Source organism: Hoplias malabaricus, chromosome 1, assembly GCF_029633855.1.
Source record: "Hoplias malabaricus isolate fHopMal1 chromosome 1, fHopMal1.hap1, whole genome shotgun sequence".
NCBI lineage: Eukaryota > Metazoa > Chordata > Actinopteri > Characiformes > Erythrinidae > Hoplias > Hoplias malabaricus.
The window spans coordinates 52705391-52730549 of record NC_089800.1 but is presented as its reverse complement, the minus strand read 5'-3'; the positions used below and the strand labels follow the sequence as shown (position 1 = coordinate 52730549).

Here is a 25159-nt window from a genome sequence, read left to right as displayed (position 1 = left end):
CCCCCCCGCGACCCTAAATTGGATAAGCGGTTACAGATAATGGATGGATGGATAGCTGCCTTCCAAGCAGTTGACCCGGGTTCGATTCCCGGCCAACGCAGTCACTTTTTCTTTCGGTTTTATAACTACTTCCATCAGATGTTTGTTTGGAATTCAGTACTAACATCACATCTAATACGTCGTTCGATGAGAAATGTTCTCAGTGTCAACATCATATTCCATCTCAGTAAGATATTACCTCAGGACGACATATGATTTTTTTTTAATATTATTGCGTTTAATTAAGAAACTGGATAATTGGTTACAGACAATTTAGGCAATGAAACAATGAATGAAATGTCCTCATTTACAGTGATCCATCATGATGTGGCAATAGTTCTGCTATACGTTCATAATCATGAGATGCAAAAAGACCTTAACTTACACAATAATGAGATCTGAAAATGACTTACTGTCATACCTCATAATTATGAGGAACATTTCCTTTCACACAGCTAATCATAAGATACATAAAAGAGTACTTAATTATTTCTGAGATAGTAAATCTAATGAGTTAAATCTTATTGTGACAGCCTGTTAGAACCTCTCATTAAATATATAATCTCATTATGATTATTATCTCAGAATAATCACTTATAGGAACTCATTACACTAATTTCCTTTCAGATAACAAGTCATGATTATGAGATACTACAGAGTAAGTCATTATTCTGAAAATAAATCAGTAAAATAATTAGGACCTCATTATTAGGTGATATCATGCAATAAGTAAGATATTGAGACAACAGGGTCTCATTTATTAATTGGGGAAACAATTCACATTATTATAAAATAACACTTCCCCAGTGTGAGATTTATCTCAGTATTTCTTCTGCCTCACACTTCATTATGACACACATTTATGTTTATATATCTTATGTTTTCCACAAATAATAAAAATGTAGCAATTTGAATACTATTGGAATTCTTTTTTTACATCTTTAGAAATTTTACTTTAGTCAGATTTCACAGAAGCAGTAAATGTCAAAAATCATTTGTTTTCCAGTGCCTTTAATAGACAACAAATATGAAACATAAGACATAAAGAAAGAGCCTATTTTAATCCAGAGTTTCACTGTACATTAAGAATGTATTTACAATCTTAGACACAACCTATTTACACAGAACAGAAAGAGAAACCAAGACATGTGTTCAGATATAACTTATTAATAAATATTTAACAGGCAGAAAGAACAGACACTGCTGGCAGTTTCCAGAACGAAATGATATGGATAATCTCTCTTTCTCTCTCTCTCTCTCTCTCACACACACACACACACACACACACACACACACAATTCAGAAGTGTACGGTGTTGTTACAGCACATTAATCCTGAGCCTCAATCCTAAACCTGACTTTAGTTCACTAAAAAACAAAGTAAGCACATAGTCCAAAGCTAAGATACTGCAGAGACTTTATGAAGGAGGAGACAGGTTTTTGTAACCACATTATCCTGGGTCATGCAGGATCATTGAGCACAAGACAGGAATACACCCCAGACATGTCGCCAGTCGAGTGCAGGATAAACAACAGGTCACTTGTTGATAAGTGACTGTAGAAAACTCGTAATGCTAACCACTGAAACACTAATGTGGATTTTTGTGTTGGGTGATAGGTCTATCTCCATGCAGAGAGACAGGAGCCTGGTCTTTTACAAATGGAAATAACTGTCAGGGGCAGAACCAAGCTGACCACACATTGGAGAGATTTCTCTAATAGGTCTTTGCATACAGCTCAACGCTAGCACAAGGCCCAGAGCTGGCCTACACAAAAACACAAACACTAGTGTTGATATGAGATCACTAAGGCAAACTGAGTCTGCTTAGAAACAAAAGGCCTCTTCCTCGCAACACACACACGGGGTAGATTGTGTTGCGTATTTGTTTTAAAGTAGTAAACTTGGACGTTAATAGCAGTCAGTTTCTGATTGTCCTGACGCAGATGAAATTGTGCGTGTGTGTGTGAGAGAGGAAAGAGTAGGCAAGTTCTATGGCACTGATATTACAACCTGAAAACCCCAACCACCCCTTTGAAACCTTTACACTCCCATCTCACACTCCCTCTATTTCTGTTACCACTCTTCACCAGTAGAGGTTAGTCTTGCTCTCTGAGAACAAGATGAGTCCTTTGTTTTTCAGTGGCTTTTATACACAGTAAATTCACCAGTGTTAATCAAAACTATTAGTGTTAAATTAACACTGTTAGTGTAATAATGTAACACTCTCAATGTTAAGTTAACACTAATAGTGTTGATTTAACACTGGTGAATTTACTGTGTAGACGCCTCCCCATTACATCTGGCGTGGTCACTTTGAGGTGGACATCATGCCCATATAAAGAGTTCCAGGACTCAGCTGAATTTCTCTATGACAGAAATGACAGATTGATAAGCTTACATTTTTCAACTTATTGTCACTGCTCTGAATTACAGGTTTAAGGAGTTAATCATGTATAATGCTACATACTGCAAGCTAATGTTAAGTCTCCTGCGCACTGAATTGACGTAAAAATTAAAGTAAGTCTACTTTTATATTTCAACACTATTACACAGCATGAGCAGCTCCTTACACTACAGCCTAACATGAACAAATCCTCTAAGGATTCTGGAGAGGTGTTCAGTTGTTTAATGTAACAGTACTGGTAGCTTGTTAGCATGTAGCAATATTTATATCCTTGTTTCAGTGATGTGATTTTTTTGCTGTGGTGGTCAGTTTGGGGACGGAGTGTTCTCCTTCACAGCGCAGCACTAAACAGACATGTGATTAATCTGGAAACATTAATGTGTTTATGCAAATAGACCATTTTTCCAAATTTGTCCATAATTCCTCCAATATTTCACTTTTTTACAGAGGTAAGGTGCATTAATTTTATCCTGAAATATGGACAAACCTTCACTCTTACAGACTCTCTCTCTTTCTCTCTCTCTCTCTCACACACACAAACATCTGCAGCAAGAAGTTCAGCACACTTATTTTTCTTAATGCACAGACTTATCTTGTATAAAGTTGTTGAAGCTGGAATATGGAAGTGTTTCATTGTCTGAGCTGTGAGCTGCACGCTGCAATTTTCTTAAATAAATCTTGTGTCTGAGCTTCGCTGTAGTTGATGTTAACTCTCTCCTTCATATTAAATTAACCTATTTCAAATATAATAGTTTCCTCTAACTATTTTGTTGTTCATACCTCTCTACACATCTGTTTTATCTCCCTTCCAAAAAAGCAGTTAATTAATGAGTAATGAGCAAGTCCTCAAAATGGCAGCTTGTATAAATTATGACATTGCACAAATGCAAACACAGTTCAACACAGATCTCCTTAATGAGCTGGAACGATAAGGGGATAATAGGAACACCATTCAGTTCTGTCATAGAGAGATGAGAGCTACCTAGAACTGCTAATATATAGGCATGTTGAACATTACACAACAACCCTGCAAACACAAACACACACACACACACACACACACACACAAACCAACAGTGTGGTAGTAGAGTGGGTTTATCCTGAAAGTTGTGATGTCACAGAAGTGCGAGCTGAAGGCACTGTGCTCACTGGTTAAAGTTCTGCTGAAGATTTCCTGGCTGAGATTACTGATCTGGTCCCTGTGATAGTATTGTTTAAGCCCAGCTGCTCCCTGTGATCCGGTGACTGAGCTTAGTGTGTGTGTCTGGGAATTTTAGGCCTCGCTGGCTGTGCTGTTTCGGCTCAGATCTCTGATCCCCTGCAGGATTCGCTTCATATGGCCCACCTTCGTCACGCCCAGGTCCTGAAACACAAACACACCCCGAATGGTTCGACTAAGGCATATTCCTCTGTAAAGCCCATTTCACAATGCATGCTCTACAAACACAAACTACATGGAGATGTGACATATTCACATTTCTGAATCACACTAGGTGAGGTGCCACAAATGTAACTACGTTATTAGCATTGCAATAAAAACAAATATTATTTTCCTCACAATACATGTAAATGGTGACTTTAAGGAGGTTACTATCTAATTATCACAAATATTAAACACATAATGAAATGGAAATGTAATATAGCAGATGTCCAGGACCGGAGGTAAATCCCGGACCCACACAAAACCTAGAGAACACACACAAACACACAGATTAATACCTTCAGATCTCTCCTCTCCAGGTGCAGTAACTCTGAGCCTCTCACATCGTGACCGATGAAGATTTCTTTATACTCCGACAAGCACAGCTGCTCCAGCCATGCTGCAACTTCATCTACACCCCATTGATGAACTGAGGAGAGAACACACACAGTCCAGTCATAAACTCTATGAAAGCGGAACAGAACATTTTTAGAGATAACATCTTCCAGTTATTGAAGTCACTGAATAAAATTTGAGTTGGTTTGATATTGTGCTAAATATCAAATAACATTTGGTGCCTCCTAGAGGCCAGAGTGTATTACAGAGAACATATTCTCCCTCTTCCCCACAGTGGAGCACTGTTCTAGATCTTAATGAAACATCTGTGACCTGCTTTGATCAAAACTCCACAAGCCCCACAGCAGCGTTCCGCCCCCCCTCATAAAATCTCACTAAAACGCGAGTCCAGCACTGTGAGTGAACACACTCAGATGAGGGAGCGGGGCGATTCTAAAGAATCAGAACAGCTCGTGTTATCCCATTTTTTCTGATGTAGGCAGCACACAGAAAACGGACTGGGTGATCTTGTTTTACAGTATGTAGGTATGTGGGCTTCAGATTGAACAAAGGATTTAAGTTGAATCAAAAATATGAATTGATTTGACAAGTAAAAAAGTCTTAATTTAATAAAGTTTTCACCAATAGTAACAGTAAGATTGTTACACACACACACACACACACACACACACACACACACACACACAGCATACCTGGCAGGTTGAGAGTGGCACATGTCTCTTTATTCTTGTTGTTTTTGTCTCTCTTGAACTTGGGAACAAGTCGGAATTTAGCACTGCGGCTCCGCTTGGAGAAATCCATTGGATGTCCCTACACACAGGCAGTCGTGGCCACACACACACACACACACACACACACACAAACACAGAAACACAGAAACAGGCATGTATAAAACAAAGGATCAGGTCACCTCTTGGAGTGTATTCTTCATTGTTATTACTTTGGTTTCATTATAATATTTTGTTGATTAACTCAACCCACTTTTGCAGATATTGTGTTTGTTGCTTGTGTGTGTGGTGTGTACCTCATCATCGGCCGGTTCTATGACTGCGCTGAGCCAGCTTATCTCTGAAAGTCTGCGCAGCTGCAGAGCTACAGAAGCTAAAGCACCGTTTAACTGCTCATGCTGGGGTGGGTCCAACTGCTGAGCACAAACACACACACACACACACACACAACCACACACATATTCTCGTAAAGCTTTGTACATATCCAAGACATACAAGATATGTCCAAAAACATTCAAATGTGATATCACTGCGGAGACCTGCTCCTCAAATTTCTTCTGAAGCAAAGTAACAGTCTCTACCCAGAGAAGGCTTTACTATAGAGCTGAAACATTGCTGTGAAGATCGGACGGCATTAGATAATTAATTCTGAATCATAGGCTCCACGCTAATTTTTCCAGAGAACACAGTTCCACTGCTCCACAGACCAGTGCCTGCTATTCTCTGAGTTTTGGGAGTGGTGACATTAGGCTCATGTTCAGTTGCTTCAGGTTTATTATGTACTTACCAGGCACATTTTCCCTGCTAGGAGCAGCTCAGTTTCACTGTGGAGGGCCTTTACGTTACTGACCATCTGAGCCACCACATTGCAGGTTAGACCCTAAACACACACATACAGGCAATAAAGTTATAAACAGAACAGCTAAGTTAAATAAGTACAATAAGGAATGCATCCGAACTTTATTACACATTGGATTATCATGCCCATATAAGGAGTTCCAGGTCTAAGCTGAATTATTCTATAGGAAAAAAAATGCTTTTAAAACAGATTCTCCTCCTCTCAGATACATTGCATCTCAGAATTATACCTTATCATAACTTATTACACATTAATATAACAACTAGCACACACACACACACACTGACCGTGTTGTTTTTGGAGTTAGCGTACACCATGTCCATGGCTTTGGAGCTGGCATTCACTGCATGAGCCAACTCCTGCTCCACACTGGGGTGAGTTTGAGCAATCTCTCTAATACTGAGATGCACACACACACAAAATTAACATTAACATTTGTAAACTGTATAGTTTATTACTTGTTATTCATCCTGCAAAAAATATTCAGGTTCAGTAACAATCTGGTACAAGAAAACATGATTAAATACAATTACACAAGTGTTTTGCATTACTGAGAGAGAACTCCTGTATGTGTGTGTGTGTGTGTTTACCTGTGTATCAGGGCTCCTGCTGATTGGCCAAAGAGACTGATTTGAGTCATTTCTTCCTCAGACACTGTCTCAGGTTGAACAGCATGCTGGGATATGGGCCGTGGGAAATCACACTTTTGTTTATCCTCCCATGACTTCAATGTGTTCTCAAATGCCTATAAAAGACACACACACACACACACATACACACACACACACACACAAATACAAATGACTAAAGGAAAATTAGTTCTCATTTACTACATTTTAATTTTCAATTCCACTTTAAATGACATTAAGCTTAAGCGTAAAATTTACATTTTCTGTAACATTGTTTATTTTATATTGTCCCTGTCAAATGAACACTTAAATGTAAGAGAAACAGTCCCCTCATAAGTTAGTTTTAGTTACACTGGATAATTTCCTGTATGTGTTTGTGTGTGTGTGTGTGTGTGTGTGTGTGTGTATACCCTGTCTCTGGTGAGTGTTTGTGTGCGGTTTTTGTGGATGATTCTGATGTATCCTGGTGGCTGAATCCATGCTTCTCCATCCACCTGCACAGGTACGCCCTCATCTCCCAAGATAGTGATCTTCACTGTGCGACACTGCACACACACACACACACACACACACACACACAAACACACCAAAAAGCTTTTTATGATTCCTCAGAAGAAACTTAAATATTCATTGTCTGTATTAAATCAGTACAAAACACCCAGGTTTGCAGTGTTGTGTAAAAGTAATGAATCTAAGCTGAATTTTTCTATGAGAAAACGAATGGGATGTTACCTGAGCTATTCTATGGTGCTGCAGGTTGATAACTCGAGATACAGCCATCTGCATACTCCCAAACACAGCCACCACCTCCAAAATCTTATCATCAAACGATGGAGCTGTGAAGTTCTGTGAAACACACACACACACACACACACACACAAACAAACATAATGTTAATTTAATTTTGAGGATAGTGTAAGAAAAGTGAGTAAAGAGTAGGTTTATATTTGGTGTGTGATACTGGGGGAAAGTTCTGTTTTATTTCTAGAGGTGTTTTTCTTAGAGATGATCATGAATGGGTTTGTGTGGGGAGATTTTTGATGGAGAATTTTAGGGTTGATTTTGTTGGGGGTAATTTTGTAATGTGATACCGGCGGTAAGTTTTGTAGAAGATAATGTCCTTACATCATCCTCTTTGGTTCCGCCCCAGAAGTTGGTTCCCCCGGCATAACTGGGAATGTTGAGCACCGCAATGCCCTGCAAACTCGGCAGAGGAATCGGCCGACCATCACACTGTGTAAACACACACACACACACACAATTTTTATTATCATTATCAAAATGATAGAATATTACATTCCATCTTGACTCAAAGCAAATCTCTCTCTCTCTCTTTCTCTCACAAACACACACACACAAACACACAATCTTTATTATCATTATCAAAATGCTAGAATATTACATTCCATCTCAACTCAAAGCAAACCTTTCTCTCTCTCTCTCTCTCTCTCTCTCTCTCTCTCTCTCTCTCTCTCTCACACACACACACACACACACACACACACACACACACACACACACACACACCTCTAGTAAAACCCTCTGTTCCAGGTTCTTATACGTTCTGTGCAGCAGCTCCTTGGTCCCAAGGACTCCGTACCACATCATGTTCTTAGTACGACTCCTAAATCACACACAAAATCAAAAGCAAACAAAAAAGAGTGTAAGGATAAACACCTTAATCTGTGTGTATGTGTGTGTGTGTGTGTGTGTGTGTGTTACCTGCACTTCTCTGGGTGCTCGTCTCGCTTGTTGTTGAAATCCAGTGAGATTTTGGCATCCAGTCCAATTCCAAAATAATTATTCATCACACATTTCTCTGTGTAACACTCACTGCAGAGATAGAGCATGAAGAAAGACAGACAAACAGAGAGAGAGAAAGAGAGAGAGAGAGAGTAGTGATAAAATGCTCAAAAGGAAAGAGAATGAAACAATGATGATGAAGTGATGATAACTGTGGATATAGTGATGTGAATGAAGGAGTGATGTCAGAGAGATGATGAAAGAGAGCTATGATGTAGTGATGATGATAAACTCACAGGTTCTCCACATCACAGCTGAATGGATCTGCGTTGACGAGGAGACGACTGATGACTGAGCTAGTGGAGAGAGACCCAGTCATACTAGCCTTCAAACCTTTACACACACACACACACACACATATTAGCGTAATAAAAAACATACATTACCATACGTTATTTTAGTGCATTTACAAACAATGGATTCATTAGAAGACTATAAGATAGAACATTTGACATCTATTGAAAAAAGAACAAACAAAAATGAGGCCACTCCACTTTCAACTGTGCATCAATTATATTCTGTTTCCTTTGTTCCAGCTTAAACATTTCAGCAGTTGCATTCTAGACCTCTGTTCTGCTGCTTTATTTAGAGCTGCTTATTTAAGGTGTATTTGTAAACTTAAATAATAATTTGACATTTTTTGTGCAAGTGTGCGATAAAAAGAGCAGACTCCTTTTCTGCGGCTCTTACTCGGATACAAAATCTTGGTGCTCAGCAGCTCTCTGCTTCCTGTATGTGCAGGCAGTGACGCAGAGCTCCCCAGAGACAAGCTTCCTTTAGAGATCAGCTTCTCACATGGAGCTTTAGACACTGAGAGAGAGAGAGAGAGAGAGAAGTTTAGAGTTAGACAAGGTGAATTTATACACAATTCAATGGGCTTCTCCTTTAAAGTTCAGTTCAACGTAGGGATAGGTGTAGGGATTACGTTATAATTTACGTTAATAACATTAACGTTACAGTTTAAGGTTAAGGGTCCAGAGTTTAGATTTAGGGGTGGTTACCCAAACAGGGATTAAGCCTAGTTCTGGATTATATCCTCCTTTCAATGAAAAATCACAAAAAAATTATGTGTAATCTAGGACTAGGCTTAATCCCTGTCTGGGAAACCACCCCTTAGGGTACAGAGTTAGGATTAAGGTTTAAATTTAAAGTGTTTATTTAATAAAACACTGTGCCAGTACCTCTCCTCATGTGTCTCGCTCTGGCGCTGTAGGACGATCTGAGAGACAATTTATCTTCTTCATCATCATCATCCTCCTCTTCAGGAGCCAGAGATGCAAACACATCCTCCGTCTGAGCGTTCTGTTCATCCACCGCTGCAGAGATTAATATAATAGGGATAATAATGGGATTATTTCTGTGGGTTTTCTACAGCTGGGATTAATAAAATCTAGGATGATTTCTATGATTCCTGTGGTAGAATGTGATTAATGTAATCTGGAACTGTTTCTGTAGTTCTGTAGCGTGTGTGTGTGTGTATACCTTTCTCCGTGTGTTCGATGATTTGTCTGATGGCTTTTTTCAGGCTGTTTGCTCTGAGCATGAGCTGCTCTCTCGGTTTAAAGATGGGGGCGGGTGGCCGGGGTGAGGAGGTGGGGGGCGGGACCATGATATGAGGGGTGGACAGGTCCTGTGACAGACCCTCCCCCTCCTCCTGCTCCTCAGCAATGGTGGGCGGAGGCACGCTGATCACAGTGCTGGCCTGAGCCTCCTCACTGAGGGTCTTTAACAACGAGTCCAGCTTCTCCTTTAGAACTCCACACTGTGTAGAATCACATCATAAAACCATCAGACAATCAGGAGAGAGGTCGTACATCCATCAGCCAATCGCACAACAAAGCATACATCCATGAGCCATTTACATCGTAAACAAAATGATAAATCCTAAAATACATCAGCAGTGTATTAATAAATCAGAAAATATTTTAGAAACCCACAGGCCAATCACAAAACTTCATAAATATATCGACCTATCAGAAAACACTCACCTTCTTAGCCATGGTCTCAGACTCTTCAGAATTTTCTGTGTTCTTTTCATATGCTCGACCAACTTTAGCTACGAAATCTTTCACCGTCTCACAGAGAACCCTGCAGAACACACACACACACACACACACACACACAGAATCATCAAAATCTTTACAAATGGATATGGAATTGTAATTTTGTCTCACACAGCACCCTGTAGAACACACACACACACGCTAGTCTTACTTGGCAGAGGAGATGACGACAGAGTGTTGGTCCGAGGTGAGGATCTTGGACAGATGAGCAGCTACTGAGTCCTCATAGGTCAGAATATGTTGCACCTGCAGAGGAAACAGCCAATCAGAGAGCAGCACTCAAACAGAGTGACAGATAAACAGAAAGACAGATACACTACACAACCTCACAACCTACAGGTTGTGGAGAAGTTCTTAAAAGAAGGTCATTCATCTTTACTACAGTGACAGTTATTATACTGCTGTGAGGGTTTGATGGCATTCAGCCTCATTAAAATTAGTGAGGTCAGGTGCTGGTGTTCTGTGGCTCACACACACCACTCCGTCTCATCCCAGAGGAACTGGATGGAGCTCCATCTCTCCACAGAACAGTTCCACTGCTCCACAGGCCAATGCTGGGGGATTTATCCCCCTCTGGCAGACTCTTGGCTCTGAGCATGGTGAGCTTAGGCTCATGGGCAGCTGCTCCAGAGCATCTCCTTATTACATGACACTCTACAGAGATGAGGACACAGTGCCCACAGTGCAGCAAGAGAGCTGCTCTTTTCACCATCACCTCTGAGTCCTCGCTGCAGTCCTCGGTCACTGTGGAGCTGGAGTGTTGCCGTGGAAACTTAGTCTCATACACCATGATACTCCATCTGTGGATACACAAGCTGTTACTGTAGTCCTTTACACACACATACACGCACCCACAGTCTCTCACATCCCACTCTGTCAAACGCTCTTACAGACATTCTCAAACGCACACACACACAAACATTTCACACACTCACACAATCTCTTTTTCTCAAAATGTGACACACTGTTAAAACACTCTTACGGACATAATCAAACACAATACAAATATATATTCTTTCACACACACACACACACACACACACACACACACACACCTGTCCAGCATCTTGGTGCTGGCTCTCTCCAGTTTCTCCAGGATCTGAGGAAGCTGTGTGTCGTCATCACATGCCGCACCCCACCCTAACACACGTGCGAGGTCATTTCCTGTTCCCAATGGCAACACGCCCAGCTGACACTGAGAGCACACACACAGACACACACACATTATCTTCGTTAACATTACAATCACAAACACTATCCCATATTACAAAAGATAACAATACTGACCAATGACCAGCAGGGGGCAGTACAAAACCACATTACAGAGGAGCCGGTCAGTGATCAGAGAGATAATCATCTGTGTTTGTGTGTGTGTGTGTGTGTGTGTGATTGCACCTGTTTGTGAAGTGTTAATGTGTCAATTTCCGACAGGACCCAGCCAACACTGCCATCTCCGCCACACACTAAGATCCTGAAAGTGTCGAACTTCTGAAAGAGACGCAAACTACACACACACACACAGAAATAAAGATGTCAGTAAGAATACACATCTAAATAACATCTTTTCTTGCTATCAGAACAAAACTGTATCTTTAGAAGCCCTGGCAGCTGTGGAACTGTGTTCTCTGGAGTATTTTACTTCCATTACCTTTGAGATGAGTCTGAATGACAAAACTAATCATTAAACATCAGATACGTGTATGTGTCATCTAACGTGTATGTGTCTGCCACCAGATTCTCACAGCAGTGTTCCTACATCTAGCGTAAAATCCTCTTAGAAAAGTAGAGATTGTTACTGCAGTAAAAAGAAACACACTTCTCATTAATGCCATTTGTTGCAGAAGAAACACAGGACAAGCCGGTGTCCACAAACTTTGGCCGTGTAGTGTGTATGCATCTGCAAAAAGCACATCTCCACAAAGACAGAAATTCTCCACTGACCCTAGGTGTGGTCCTCCGTTCATCAGGTCGAACACCTGAGCAGGATTCAGCAGCTGTTTAAACCTCCGCAGAAACTTCACTCCCTGATTGTCCCCACTTTTACTGTTTACAAACACCAACAGAGGACTGGTGCAGGATGGGGGACAGGTGGCCTTCCAGAAACCTGGAACACACACACACACAGTCAAATCTTCAGAATGCTCCAGCGAAACTGTGATTGGCTGTACTGACAAAGATTTTGATTGGTGGAGGGTGCTGTATTATTAATGAAGGGTCATGATTGGTTAAAGAGATTGCTGCATCGATGGAGGACTGTGATTGGTTAAAGAGGTTGCTCTACTGATAATTGGGGAATGTGATAAGTTAGAGACATTGGTGCATGCATTATAGAAGATTGTGATTGGTTGAAGACCGTGATAAAAGACTGATGATGATTGGAGCAAGTGCAAAGCTGTAAATTAAGGCTGGTTATTGGCTGCTCACCGTCTGAATCGATGCTGTTGAGGGCAGTGGGTGGGATTACAGAGACTTTACACTGACCCAGAGGGCACTTTGTGGACAGCTGCTCCTTACACCCTGCATGCACCTAAAAAACAAACACACAGGATAAGAACAGACTGCTTCTGCACACAAGTATTGTACATCTCATCTCAAATATTACACTATAGATATTTACATCAATGCTGGATTCAGACGTGATTCTGCATCATACGCAATATGGCAGAGAGCATTTATGACGTTTCGGACACAGCCCGTTAAATACCATTTGGGTTACTGTGGTTTGCTTCTTGTTGTTATGGTATTGTTTACACTACACAGCACAGAGACTTTGGATCAGATGCTTGATTTGTGAAGGTAAATAAAGATTGTAATAAAAACAACTCAGTCCTGATCTACACACTTAAAAATAATGGTTCTACAACTGTTTTTGGTAAAGAAAATTGTTCCATATAGAACCCTGAACACCTGAAGAACATTTTGCATGATTAAAAGATTCATTGCATTGTGAAGGGGTTATTAAGATTGCTGGAGAATGCTATAGAAGTTTCTATAAAGCACCTTTTATAGAAGGGTTCTATATATGGCACCACAAAAGGGTTCCTCTATTGTTACGATGTCAAGCTTGTTACAGCAGAGGAACCGTTTTTGGTACAGTGTAGAACCCTTCCCTAAAAGGTGCTGTATAGGACCATCTATGGCACATTTTCCCTTTAATCATGCCAAAGGTTCTTTACGTGTTCAGGGTTCTATATAGAATCATTTTCTTTTCCAAAGAACCCTTGTAGAACCATCATTTTTGGACCTCGTAGCCTGAAATCCGTAGCCTGTAACACAGCCACTGTAGCTATAGAGATTTTAAAAACAACAGGAACACATGCAGACTCACCATGGCTTTACACCAGAGGCAGCGCCAGTCCTGTAATCTCAGGACACTCCCACAGGTTTTATCACAAACCGTACACTTCGCACTGACTGGTAAATTCCCTTCCAACCACTGATGAGGCATAGAGATCTAGAGAGAGAGAGAAATAATGAAAGAATGAAGCAGAATCATTTCTAAACCAGGCCTGTGAGAGATATTAAAGCAATATATTTCCACATATTTAAGTGATACCTCTTAATTATAAAAAGATATTTTAGTGCATTAAAATGATATACTGAGGATGATGTTCACTCACCCCCTCCTCGTCCTCGATGATGTCTTTACCAATGGACGCCAGCGTGGTCCATTTACAGTTATTAGTGGCTCTGACTGCACAGCGTTTATGGGCTTTAAACTTACACACTGTAACACACAAACGCATAGGTACAGTTAAACACACCCAGACTTACATAAACACCCACTCTACACACACAGTGGTTTACAGCTGTAAGCGGCACTTACAACCACACAATGTCCCTTCTTTAGGGCTGTGCCATATCGTATCGTTCATTATATTATCGTCAGTTTTAAAAACACACACACACAGACAGAAAAACAGACACAAATACACACACCTTCACAGGAGAGGCCGTGGGAGGTGACTCCACTCAGAGCCTCTCTGCAGACGTTGCAGTACGTGGGGCGAGCGTGAGAGCAGGCGTACCAGTTATGAAGCCCAGAGAAATGATCCATACTGTACTGAGTAGACTAAAGACACAGAGAGAGAGAGAGAGATAGAGAACAAAATCAGACACATGTTCAATACACAGTACTTCACACAGTGTTACAATCTGCGTTGGGGTTAGGGTTAGGGCTGACACTAGAAGTAACCAGTGCAAGGTAGGACCCAGAGGACGCAACGTCTTCTATGTCAGCCTTCTTTTATATATTAAAAAATCACTTAAAACAGTCTGAATGGAACTTAAACATGGCAGAAATACACTGAAAACATACACACAAACCTCAAAGTGTTCTCTGTTCTGGACGCTCTTCAGCGCTGCCATCCAGTCCTCCATCTCCTTTCTGTTCTCAGCACAAAGAATCAACCGCCGACAGGGTGTGATAATCTACACACACACACACACAAAATCAGGAATAATTTACAACATAATTTGAGGTCCTGAACTCAAACGTGCAAACAGATTCATGAATTCGGAAACTGGAAAGTTGTTTGAAGCACTTGACTGCCTTGAGACTATACAGACTCCCTGTTAATGAACATTTACCACACTTTCCTACTGAATGTTACAACTCACACCTCAGTCTGTTACATTTACCAAGGTCATTTGTCCCATTTGCACTCACTTTTCTGGTCAGTTTGCACTGCCACAACTCCAGCCCCTCAGACTGGGAGGAACTGTGACAGTCAGAAACTCAAAAAGTGGTAAACTCCAACCTGGACAAACAGGGCTTCCTTGTCTTTAAGCGAGGGAATACCTCTGGCGAATCGATGACTGCCTCTCGAGCTTACACAAGTTCTACACTGGTTCCTCTGCGACAGCTGGAGAGAGACTGAGGGTGTGTGAAAAGGCAGGGGTGCACTACACATCACTTCACTGCTGTGGATTCAGTGAAGTGCTGTGCACCGCAGATTCAAGCTCTGTTCTTAGGAACTTTCTGGAATTTTGTTTTTGGAATATTTTTGTTCCGCACCTGGTTGAAGACGTGGATGTGGAACCCATGAATACGTGGGGCTGGATACAAATAAATACATTTATAAAAATAATAAAATACAGTGTGTTAGGTGGGAAATCATTGTCTGTTTTTCATTCATTATATAAGGTGTTTTTGTGTGTTGAATGGAGCTGAAGCACACGTCTTCCAGCTGTCACGCTCTGTGTGTGTGTGTGTGTGTGTGTGTGAGTGTGTGTCATGGGGTAGACGTCAGCTTCCTCTTCCTCAGCTGCTTACAAAAGCCCCTCTGTTCCCACAAGGATAAAAATAACTCACACTTTACTCTGCCAGAACACACACACACACACACACACACACACACACATACACACACATTTGTTTTTATACCTTATCAAGACCTGAAGTGTACTAATCAGGAGTTAGTTCCTCTTGGCTACAGTAACAGTCTCTGCTCTCCTTGGAAGGCCTTAAACCACATGTTGGAATATTGCTGTGAGGATTTGACGGCATTCAGCCACTTCAACATTAGTGATGTCAGGACTTATTCTGGTACCGGATGGAGCTCCATCTCTCCAGAGAACACAGTTCCTCTGCTCCAGAGCCCAGCGCTGGTCGGGTTTATATCCCTCCGACAGACTCTTGGCCTTGGGCATGGTGACCTTAGACTAATGTGTCACTGTTTATACAATGCGCTGCTTTAATATTAATGAGAGCTTGTGTCATTTGAATAAGTATTTGTTTTGTTGTGATTGAGGGTCAATAACAGTAATGAACTTTCCTGTTTACGGATCAGGAGTAACACAGAGATTAAAGAGCTGTAATAAAACCCCGGAGCTGTTTCTGTGTAAATCACATGGACGTCAAGCTGTTAATAAACAGCTGATCGCTCAGGGGGTGGGGGGTATTTATTCACAAACTCAAGCTCAGCTTTTCAGCTACTGCATAAACATTTATTTATCTTTAATACCATCAGCCGCAGACGACATACTGCTTCCCTCAGTATAGTTATTACTATATTATTAATACAATCATATACTACAAATAACTATCAAATATCAATAATATCATACATTAATATATAATAGCAATATAACAATGTAAAAGACACAAGATGATTATAATAGTTAATGTCAGATTAATATGATTTAATTAATATTTATAATTTGTAGATTGCATTTCATAATTCACAACCGTTAGAATTACAAAATATAAAAATATATTTATATATTTAGCTTACAGTCCCCCTCTTACTCACTCTCTATATCTCACACACACACACACACACACATTCTTTTAATTTTTCCTCTTACTTTTAGCTGAAGTCGTCCACTGAGCCCAATTCAAGAACTCTCTCTCTCTCTCTTTCTCTCTCTCTCTTTCCCTTCACTATTAACCACTCTCTTTTCTTCCTCACTTCCTCTTTCTATTTCTCCCTCAGTGTCCTGTTAGCGGTGGCTAATCTCTATCTCTTTTCCACTTTCCCTGTCTCTTTCCCTCTTCCTTTCCTTGTCTCTTTTCTCTCTGCCCCTCTCTCTCTCTTTCTCTCTCCTCCCTTTCCAGCAAAGTGACGCAAATCAACTTCCTGTTAAAGGGGAAAAGACCCCTCCCCGTGTGGAGAGGGAGAGAGAGGGAAAAAGGGAAAAAATGTGCATAAATAGAAAGAGTGGAAAAATAGGAACAAGAGGGAGAGAGAGAACACACACACACACAGACACACACACACACACACACACACAGACACACACACACAGAACAGAGAGAACAGAGACCAAGAGCGAGAATGATGCAGGTAAAAGGAAAGCGAAAACGAAGAACAGAAATTAGAGAAAAAGAGACAGAGAATGGATCAAGAGGAAATAGGAGAGAGAAAGTGAGGGAGAGAATTTAAGTGAGGGAACAAAAGAGATAAAGAAAGAAAAAGAGACAGAAAAAAAGAACTCAAAAAGAAAAACAAACAAGGGTGAGAAAAAAAATGAAAAGGAACTTAACGTCATCCAAAAAATAATTCACATGAATGCGGCCTGAGTTTGAACGGTGTATTATGCACATGCGCCCTCCTGTGGACAAAGAGGACACGACACTAACATAATCATTCATCTAATTTTCTAAATTAAAATTTCTTTATAACCTTATGCATGGGTTTGGGGAAAATACACATCGAAGCATACAGACTGGTCCGAACACTAATGCCGTATTCTGGAATTTATTTTATTAACACATTCCTCATCATGTTTATGAGTGGATACTTTAATGTAATCACTCAGATATAACAATACATTACTATATTTTCTAAGGAAAACTATATCACTCTTTCTTAAAAAACAGAGTGCATCTTCCACAATGACGCACACACACACACACACACACACACACACAGCCAAGCTGCTGCCAAGACCGGATACACACAGGCGAAATCTCCACCCTGCTATTAAAACTAAATCAGTCCAAATGTCAGCTATAAATAAACTTCAAACACACACACAGACAGAGCGAAAGAGAGAGAGAGAGAGAGAGAGAGAGAGAGAGAGAGAGAGAGAGAAAGAGTTCAGAGATGACAGAAGCATTCAGACTAAAGTAGAGTTTCAGATACTCTCAGTTTATATAACATGTGTGTGAAAGGGGGGCAGGGGGGTTGTTGGGGGACTTTATAATCACTCACAGGCCTCTACAGACTCTGTTAGAACAGGGTTTAACCCCCTCACTAACCCCCCTCCTGTGGTCTGTAGCAATGCACATAGGTTTTTCCCTTTTTTTAAACACTCACATTGTGGGGACTTCTCTTCCTTGTGGGGACCATAAATCCTTGTGGGGATCGATAAATCTTTACATATAAAAGGTGATGTCATGTGGGTACGGGTCAGGGTTGGTATCAGGGTATTGCTACATACAGATTAATTTAGGTTAAGACTAGCCTAAATGACCATACGCTCAGGTAACAGCCACACGATCCATGAAAACTTGTGTGTGTGTGTTTGTGTGTGTGTGTGTGTGTACTTGTTGTACTCACAGTGAAGCTGTTGTTGACGTTTTTGGTGCTGGACTCTGCTACGCTGGCGTCAGTCAGATCCACTTCGTCAAAGATAATCGACTGCAGAAACACCAATCAATCAACAATCATTCCACATGATCAATGACCTCGAAACCAGAGCACCCACAACAGTCAATAACCAATCACCCAGTCAGATCCTAATCCACCAACAATTCATCAGCATGGTCAATCACTTCAAAACCAACCCATAGCCAATCAATAAATCAGCGTGATCAATAACCCTTACACTGTGTGGCCTGAGCTACTTTAAGCGGTGTCTATTAGTAAAAGCAGAGTTTCCATCAGCTCCATAGGAAAGCACCTTCTCTGTCAAGTGGAGACAGAGCAAAGACGATAAACTCCTGATTAAAACAGAGATCCATGACTGTGGGGAAATGCAATTCTCTCTGGGTTGTTTATGTTCAGGGTGTCATCTTTAAAGCTGGAATGGTGTGTGACTGACAAAAATAAAGACTGTTGTTGGTACCTTGTAGCGTGTCTGTAAGTTTTTATTCACTGTTTGAATCACCACAGAAACTAATTTCTAACTTGAATTGTTTAATTTTTTAGCACTGTCGCTAATGCAGTTAGCCATCTCCTAAGTTTGGAGACACTTCCACCTTAAATGATCCGAAACAGCAAAAATAAGTCTATATTATTCACCTATGGAACAAGAATAGAGCAATAACCTAATTTTGGTTTGTGCTTTTGAATGTTTGGAGTTCTCTCCGTTGTCTAAAAAATGATAGATGCCTTTTCTCTCCCATGATCAGAGAGAGAGAGAGAGAAAGCCTAGCATAATGGACCAAGATGGTTTTTTTTTTTTTAATAATTTACAGACACGGTGGCTTCATAAACACATCAGACTGGATTCCAGCACAAAAACAGACAGCAAAAGCTGAGGAAACATCTTCTGAATTTCATAAAACTGCCATGACTTTCACCTTTAATGCCTTTAATTTCAGAAGAACCCCTGAACTGTTTAGAAAATACAATCATTTACCTTGGCCGTCTGAGCGTAGTATAAAGTTCTCCCGCGGAGTTTGAAGTATCGTCTCTTCCAGCGTTGAAATGAGTTTGTCTGCTTCATCAGCTGCCCTTCTTTAAGCACCGTCTACACACACAGAAAGTAAAGTTTGTTCCAGTTATGTAATGTATAACATCATCATCATCACCCTCTCAGAAACAGTGGACTCCTTCTTCATCGAGAGCTGTTAAATCATCAACATTACAACTTTACAACTCCGCCAACAGCTCCAGATCATCAGCTACATCAGCTGAGCGCTCACACACACACACACACACACACACACACACACACACACACACACACACACACACACACAAACACACACACACACACACACACACACACACATAAAACAATAAACATATTTCAACACAGGTTACATTCAAGCTATTATGAGCCACCATTGAAATAAAATAATAACTGACGTAGTAAATACTAGGCATTAAATACTAGAAACTAGTGTAATAACTATCACATCAACTAGTGTAAAAACTGGACACCTTACAGCGGTACTTACATCTACACAATAACTACTGCCTCAATAATAGGTCAATTAATTCAACACAGTGAATAGTGTAATATCTTTTTATGCAGTACTTAAACAGCCTAAAAACACAGTAATACATACATAAAACATGTAATAACTGTTTATGAAGTAAAGTAACACTAAAGCCTATAAAAATTATTGACCAGAGGAGGGTAGGTCCCCTGTGTGAGCCTTGGTTCCTCCCAAGGTTTTTTCCTCGCCACTGTCGCCCCTGGTTTGATAAACCTGGGGGTTTTACATTTCGTGTTAAAAACCGTTGGTTTTACTGTAATTCTGTGATGACCAATATTTAGCTGCTCGCTCTGTTCTGTTCTCTGGTATTCTCTATTTTGTAGCCTTCATATGATTTGCTCAAGTATTTAAAAAATATTTAAAATAAATGTATTAACATTTTACTGATTTAAGATATTCAAATATTTTTATATTACAAATCCAATGTGTATATTCTTAACCAGTCTTTGCTAAAAGTTTAGTGGCATGTAACTGCATTATTATGCTATTATACAATTAATTCTGGGACAATATATTGACCACCAAGCATGGCTACACTGACAGTCCACCTGTAAGAACAGTAATAACTGCAGTAACAGAGGTAATAATAACTGTTTACACAGTAAAGTAACAGTTTAGCCTATAAATAACACAAGTGCTGTTATGACTGGTTAAAGATTAACATATGCACAGTCATATATAAATATATATAAAATCACTATCCAATTATAAACATGTATCTCCATTTTTGGGGATGTTAAGTTGTCTACATAATTTTAACACAGCAGCCATCCTTTACATTGTGTTAAAATTTGATGATGAATGACCAATTGAAATGCTCCAAAATTCATTGATTCCAATTAATTGGAATAAAATCTTTTTACATTCACACATTCACTTCCATTGAAAGAAGGTTGTTTCCTTCCCCTGTACACTTTTGGGAGAAACATGTTTTTAAATAGATATGTACATGTAACACAATATACACACACCCAAACACAAAGCATATATATATATATATATAATCTTGTCATATTGTGAAAATTTGTGCACCATGGTCAAGTGTCACATTTTTGCCGAATTTCTTTGTGAAAACAGCATATCCTCTACAAGCAACACAACTGATTTTAATACAATGTTACCCTCTAGTTATTTAAAATATTTGAGGGAAATAAAAAAGACTAAATATTGCTTAAACTGATATTTTTAGTTTAATAAGCTCCAGGCGATTTATCTTCTAGAAATCAGCAGGTGAATTTTTATCAGACATGGGTCTGGAACACTGGATGCAGACGACTAGTTTACGGCTTCTGTGTCATCTTCAGCGCGTTAAACTTCCCGCCTTAAAATGTTAAGAAGTCATTCATTAATGCAGGGCAAATTACTAATTGCAATTTCATAAATAACACTCTTTTAAATTGAGATTTGAGAATATAAAAACAATTCACCTTTCATCTATTCCTACAGTGTACACACACACACACACACACACACACACACTTTTGTCCAAACCTGCTCTCTGTAAGTCTCCATGGGGTCTTCTCTAAATGAAAGTCAATCATCATCTCACACTGATCTTATAACTGTTTCTACTGAAACTAAAAGCATTTCTTACACACACACACACACATGCAGAGAAAGAGAGAGAGAGAAATAGAGAGAGAGAGAGAGAGAGAGAGAGAGAGAGAGAGAGAGAGAGAGAGAGAGAGAGAGAGAGAGAGAGAGAGAGAAAGGGTGTGTGCTCATCTTTAAGGACAAGCTTGTGGTTAGTATAACACACATTCATACACACAAATGTTTGCACTCATCACACACAGGAAGACTGACCTGCTTTACTTCTATACACACACCGGTATGTGGTTTATACTTTGTGTGTATCAGCATGATCATGAGCATGAAACTGTCCATCTGGGTGTGTGTGTGTGTGTGTGTGTGTGTGTGTGTGAGAGAGTTGGATATGTGTGTGTATAGGTGTATATATATAGTTGCAGTCAACCATAAGCAGCCACTCAGTTTAAAATAGAATCACCCTCACCACTCTCTCTTTCTCTCCCTCTCTCTCTCTCTCTCTCTCTCTCTCACACACACACACACACACTCCCTTTCATCTCAACCTCTTGATGGATTGAACGAACATAAAAAAAAAACTCATACACACACACAGTCCTTTGCAAGACACACACCACACCTTCACTGCATTTCCAGGCAATCATCCACCAAGTACCGGAAAAGATGGGACCCTTAACAGCCGTGCAAGACCTGGTGTCTCCACAAAAGCTGTTTGCATCAGTATCTTCCATCGTTTTCCAAAAATGATAAATTAACCTCCACCCTCACTTGCTTCAGATATGAACGCATCCATATCTAGGTGTCCTGTAAGGAGGACAACTCAACACTATGGGTCTGAAAGGACGTGGAGCTGGAGAGCAGAAACTCACGCTGAGAAAAGGAAACACATACAAAAGAATATTTTGTTGCTTTCCAATGAAAAATATCATTTTTTGTCAGTTTTAAGTTCACTACATCATTGAACATGGCAGCTGTCCTTTTCATGAATGGACCTATAGAAATACTCCAAATTTACACTGACTTCCATTGAAAGTTAAAAGGGTATTTTTCTTCTCCAGTAAAGTTACTATTTTGAAGCTACATGTTTTCACTGGACAGTGTCAGAATCACACTGGCTACAAGGAATATGGTAATTTTATCACCTGAATTGAACGTAATATATTATTTTTTAATGAAAGCATGTAAAAGTCTGGTATTGTTCTAAAATATAACTCCTACATGACATTAAATAAGATTTACGTAATTTTGTTAGGATGAAACTAATAAATATTATGTGTGAACATAAATCCAGCTTTACATGTTTATTTATTGTTAATGTAATAACAAAATAATTAAAATGAATAAATTATTATATATATATGGTTATATAATTTATTCGTTTAAATTAGCACTTGAAGTATGAAATTTCATATTTATTTTTTTTAATTACATTAGCACTATTAAAACCAGCGAATCTAATGTTCTCCGCGCTGAACCGTTATCTGAGCGCGGGTCCCTCTCAGGCTCTACGCGCTTCGGTGAACTTCAGGCGTCCAAACCGCTCAGGAAAGACCGGGGCTGCAATGAGGCCTAACATCCACCCCCCACCCCCACCTCCACCCCCACTCTCCCGGTCTTTGCTGTCCAGAAAATTTCTTATTCGACTGCTTCTGATTAGAGTTTTCGTTACAACCTTAATTCAGCAGCGGACAGTACATACTGGCTTCTCTCACTGTATCTCTAACTAATTTTCAGTTCCACCTTAAAACGTGGAGCGGTTACATTCATACATATAAGAATGCCTGTTCCACCTTAACACGGTGCTGAAGAACCGTTACATTCTGGCTGCTGAATCTCGCCGTAACGTTACCTTTAGAGAGCGTTCAGTTCCACCTTAAATACTGAAGCATGTTTGGCTTTTCAAATGAAATTCCCCGTTCCATCTTTAGTATTTACCGTTACTTTAGTTTCTTATTCTCCCTTTATCATTCACCAACATTAAATTCTACCTTGAAAAAAAGAGAAGTTAAATCCTGACTTTCCATAGCAAATTTAAGAGCCTCCTTAAATAGTCCTGCAGTTACAGCCTGGCTTTTCATTTGAGTGTACATTTTCAGTAACGTTTGTTAGAACACAACGGCTGCATGACTTAAGGTGGAATGTAAGGTTCGAATAAACCAAGTGGAGCTCTGCGCCGTTTCCCTGTGCTCCCCTGCTCTGAGCCCCTCTACCCCGGCTCCCCCGCTCCCTTTTCCCACGTCTCTCCGCTCCTCTAGCCGCGCAGCGCTCACCTTACTCCGGATCTGCCCCGAGGTGGACACTTTGCGAATAAGCTTGTGCGGAGACCCGCGGTGCTCCGGCTCGCTGTCCGAGGAATCCTCCAGGCAGCGCGGCGCCTCGCAGCCAGCCGCCGCCATCCTCCACCTCACACCGGCCACACAGCGCCGACCTGCGGGCTGAGTGAGCGGTACACAGCGTCCTCCTGTCCCACGGACAACCTCGTCATCCAGATACACATGCCCCCAGCACAACAGCTGCTAGATACACTAGTACATGTGCAAACATGCGTGGGCACATGCTTATTCAAAATTGTGTTTAAAATTATGGCTGTCATAGGAACATAGCCACAGGCAAATATTAGTGTTACTTAGATAAGGTACTGGAGGTTTCGTTCATTAATTCATCTTGAGTAACCACTGTACCTTGATAATAGCCAACCCAGAATCACTGGGAGCAAGGCAGGAAAACGCTCTGGACAGGGCCCCAGTCCATCACACGTCACTCACACACTCACACTTATAAACAGTTTCACAAACTTACTCTCTCACCCACACACTCACACCTCTAGAGAGTTTTCACAAACTCATCCCCAGACACTCACACACACAGCTGTGGACAGTTTCACAAACTCAGTCACTCTCACTCACTCACACCAGTGGGCATGTCAAGGTAGTGTGACAGTGTGGTGTTACCGTGTGTAGTCTGACAGTAATATAACACCATTTTTTTCTGTCCTGTTATTTACTTATCCAGCTGCTAATTATTAATTCATTAATTAATTCATTGTCTGTAACCCTTATCCAGTTCAGGGCGGCAGTGGGTCCAGAGCCTACCTGGAATCATTGGGCGCAAGGCGGGAATACACCCTGGAGGGGGCGCCAGTCCTTCACAGGGCGACACACACACACATTCACGCATTCACTCACACCTATGGACACTTTTGAGTCACCAATCCACCTATCAACGTGTGTTTTTGGAGCGTGGGAGGAAACCAGAACACCCGGAGGAAATCCACGCGGACACAGGGAGAACACACCACACTCCTCACAGACAGTCCATCCATCCATCCATTATCTGTAACCGCTTATCCAATTTTAGGGTCGCGGGGGGTCCAGAGCCTACCTGGAATCATCGGGCGCAAGGCGGGAATACACCCTGGAGGGGACGCCAGTCCTTCACAGGGCAACACAGACACACACACATTCACTCACACACTCACACCTACGGACACTTTTGAGTCGCCAATCCACCTGCAACGTGTGTTTTTGGACTGTGGGAGGAAACCGGAGCACCCGGAGGAAACCCACGCAGACACAGGGAGAACACACCACACTCCTCACAGACAGCCACCCGGAGGAAACCCACGCGGACACAGGGAGAACACACCACACTCCTCACAGACAGTCACCCGGAGGAAACCCAAGCGGACACAGG

The 25159-nt window shown here is 40.8% G+C and overlaps 1 protein-coding gene across 3 annotated transcripts; it reads right to left on the bottom strand.

Moving 5' to 3' along the window:
- Window positions 1-346: 346 nt before the first annotated feature.
- On the bottom strand, window positions 347-23871 carry LOC136693092 (diacylglycerol kinase delta-like). 3 transcript variants are annotated; one of them, XM_066666730.1, is made up of 30 exons: window positions 23737-23871; window positions 19333-19443; window positions 18309-18389; window positions 14629-14733; window positions 14242-14374; window positions 13923-14029; window positions 13631-13756; window positions 12727-12829; window positions 12244-12406; window positions 11698-11806; window positions 11358-11497; window positions 11018-11102; window positions 10454-10548; window positions 10228-10327; window positions 9722-10001; window positions 9421-9555; window positions 8930-9049; window positions 8476-8572; window positions 8159-8269; window positions 7964-8060; window positions 7562-7669; window positions 7169-7282; window positions 6847-6981; window positions 6398-6552; window positions 6095-6206; window positions 5736-5828; window positions 5245-5364; window positions 4913-5030; window positions 4163-4293; window positions 347-3806 (listed from the first exon to the last, which is right to left on the bottom strand). In XM_066666730.1, exons 1-30 carry the CDS (start codon window positions 23860-23862, stop codon window positions 3717-3719), a joined length of 3600 nt encoding a protein of 1199 aa, XP_066522827.1. In that variant the 5' UTR covers window positions 23863-23871; the 3' UTR covers window positions 347-3716. The 3 variants fall into 3 exon arrangements, with proteins under 3 accessions (XP_066522827.1, XP_066522828.1, XP_066522829.1); XM_066666731.1 differs by having other exon boundaries at window positions 5245-5361; XM_066666732.1 differs by lacking the exons at window positions 18309-18389; window positions 19333-19443; window positions 23737-23871 and adding an exon at window positions 16612-16688.
- Window positions 23872-25159: the final 1288 nt, after the last annotated feature.

Coding starts and splice junctions, on each gene's coding strand:
- LOC136693092 (XM_066666730.1), bottom strand. CDS start 23,862: ATGGCGGCGGCTGGCTGCGAGGCGCCGCGCTGCCTGGAGGATTCCTCG. Junction 11,807..12,243: donor AACGGAGGACCACACCTAGG/GTCAGTGGAGAA, acceptor GTGTGTGTGTAG/TTTGCGTCTCTTTCAGAAGT. Junction 4,294..4,912: donor TGCCACTCTCAACCTGCCAG/GTATGCTGTGTG, acceptor TTCTCTCCTCAG/TTCATCAATGGGGTGTAGAT.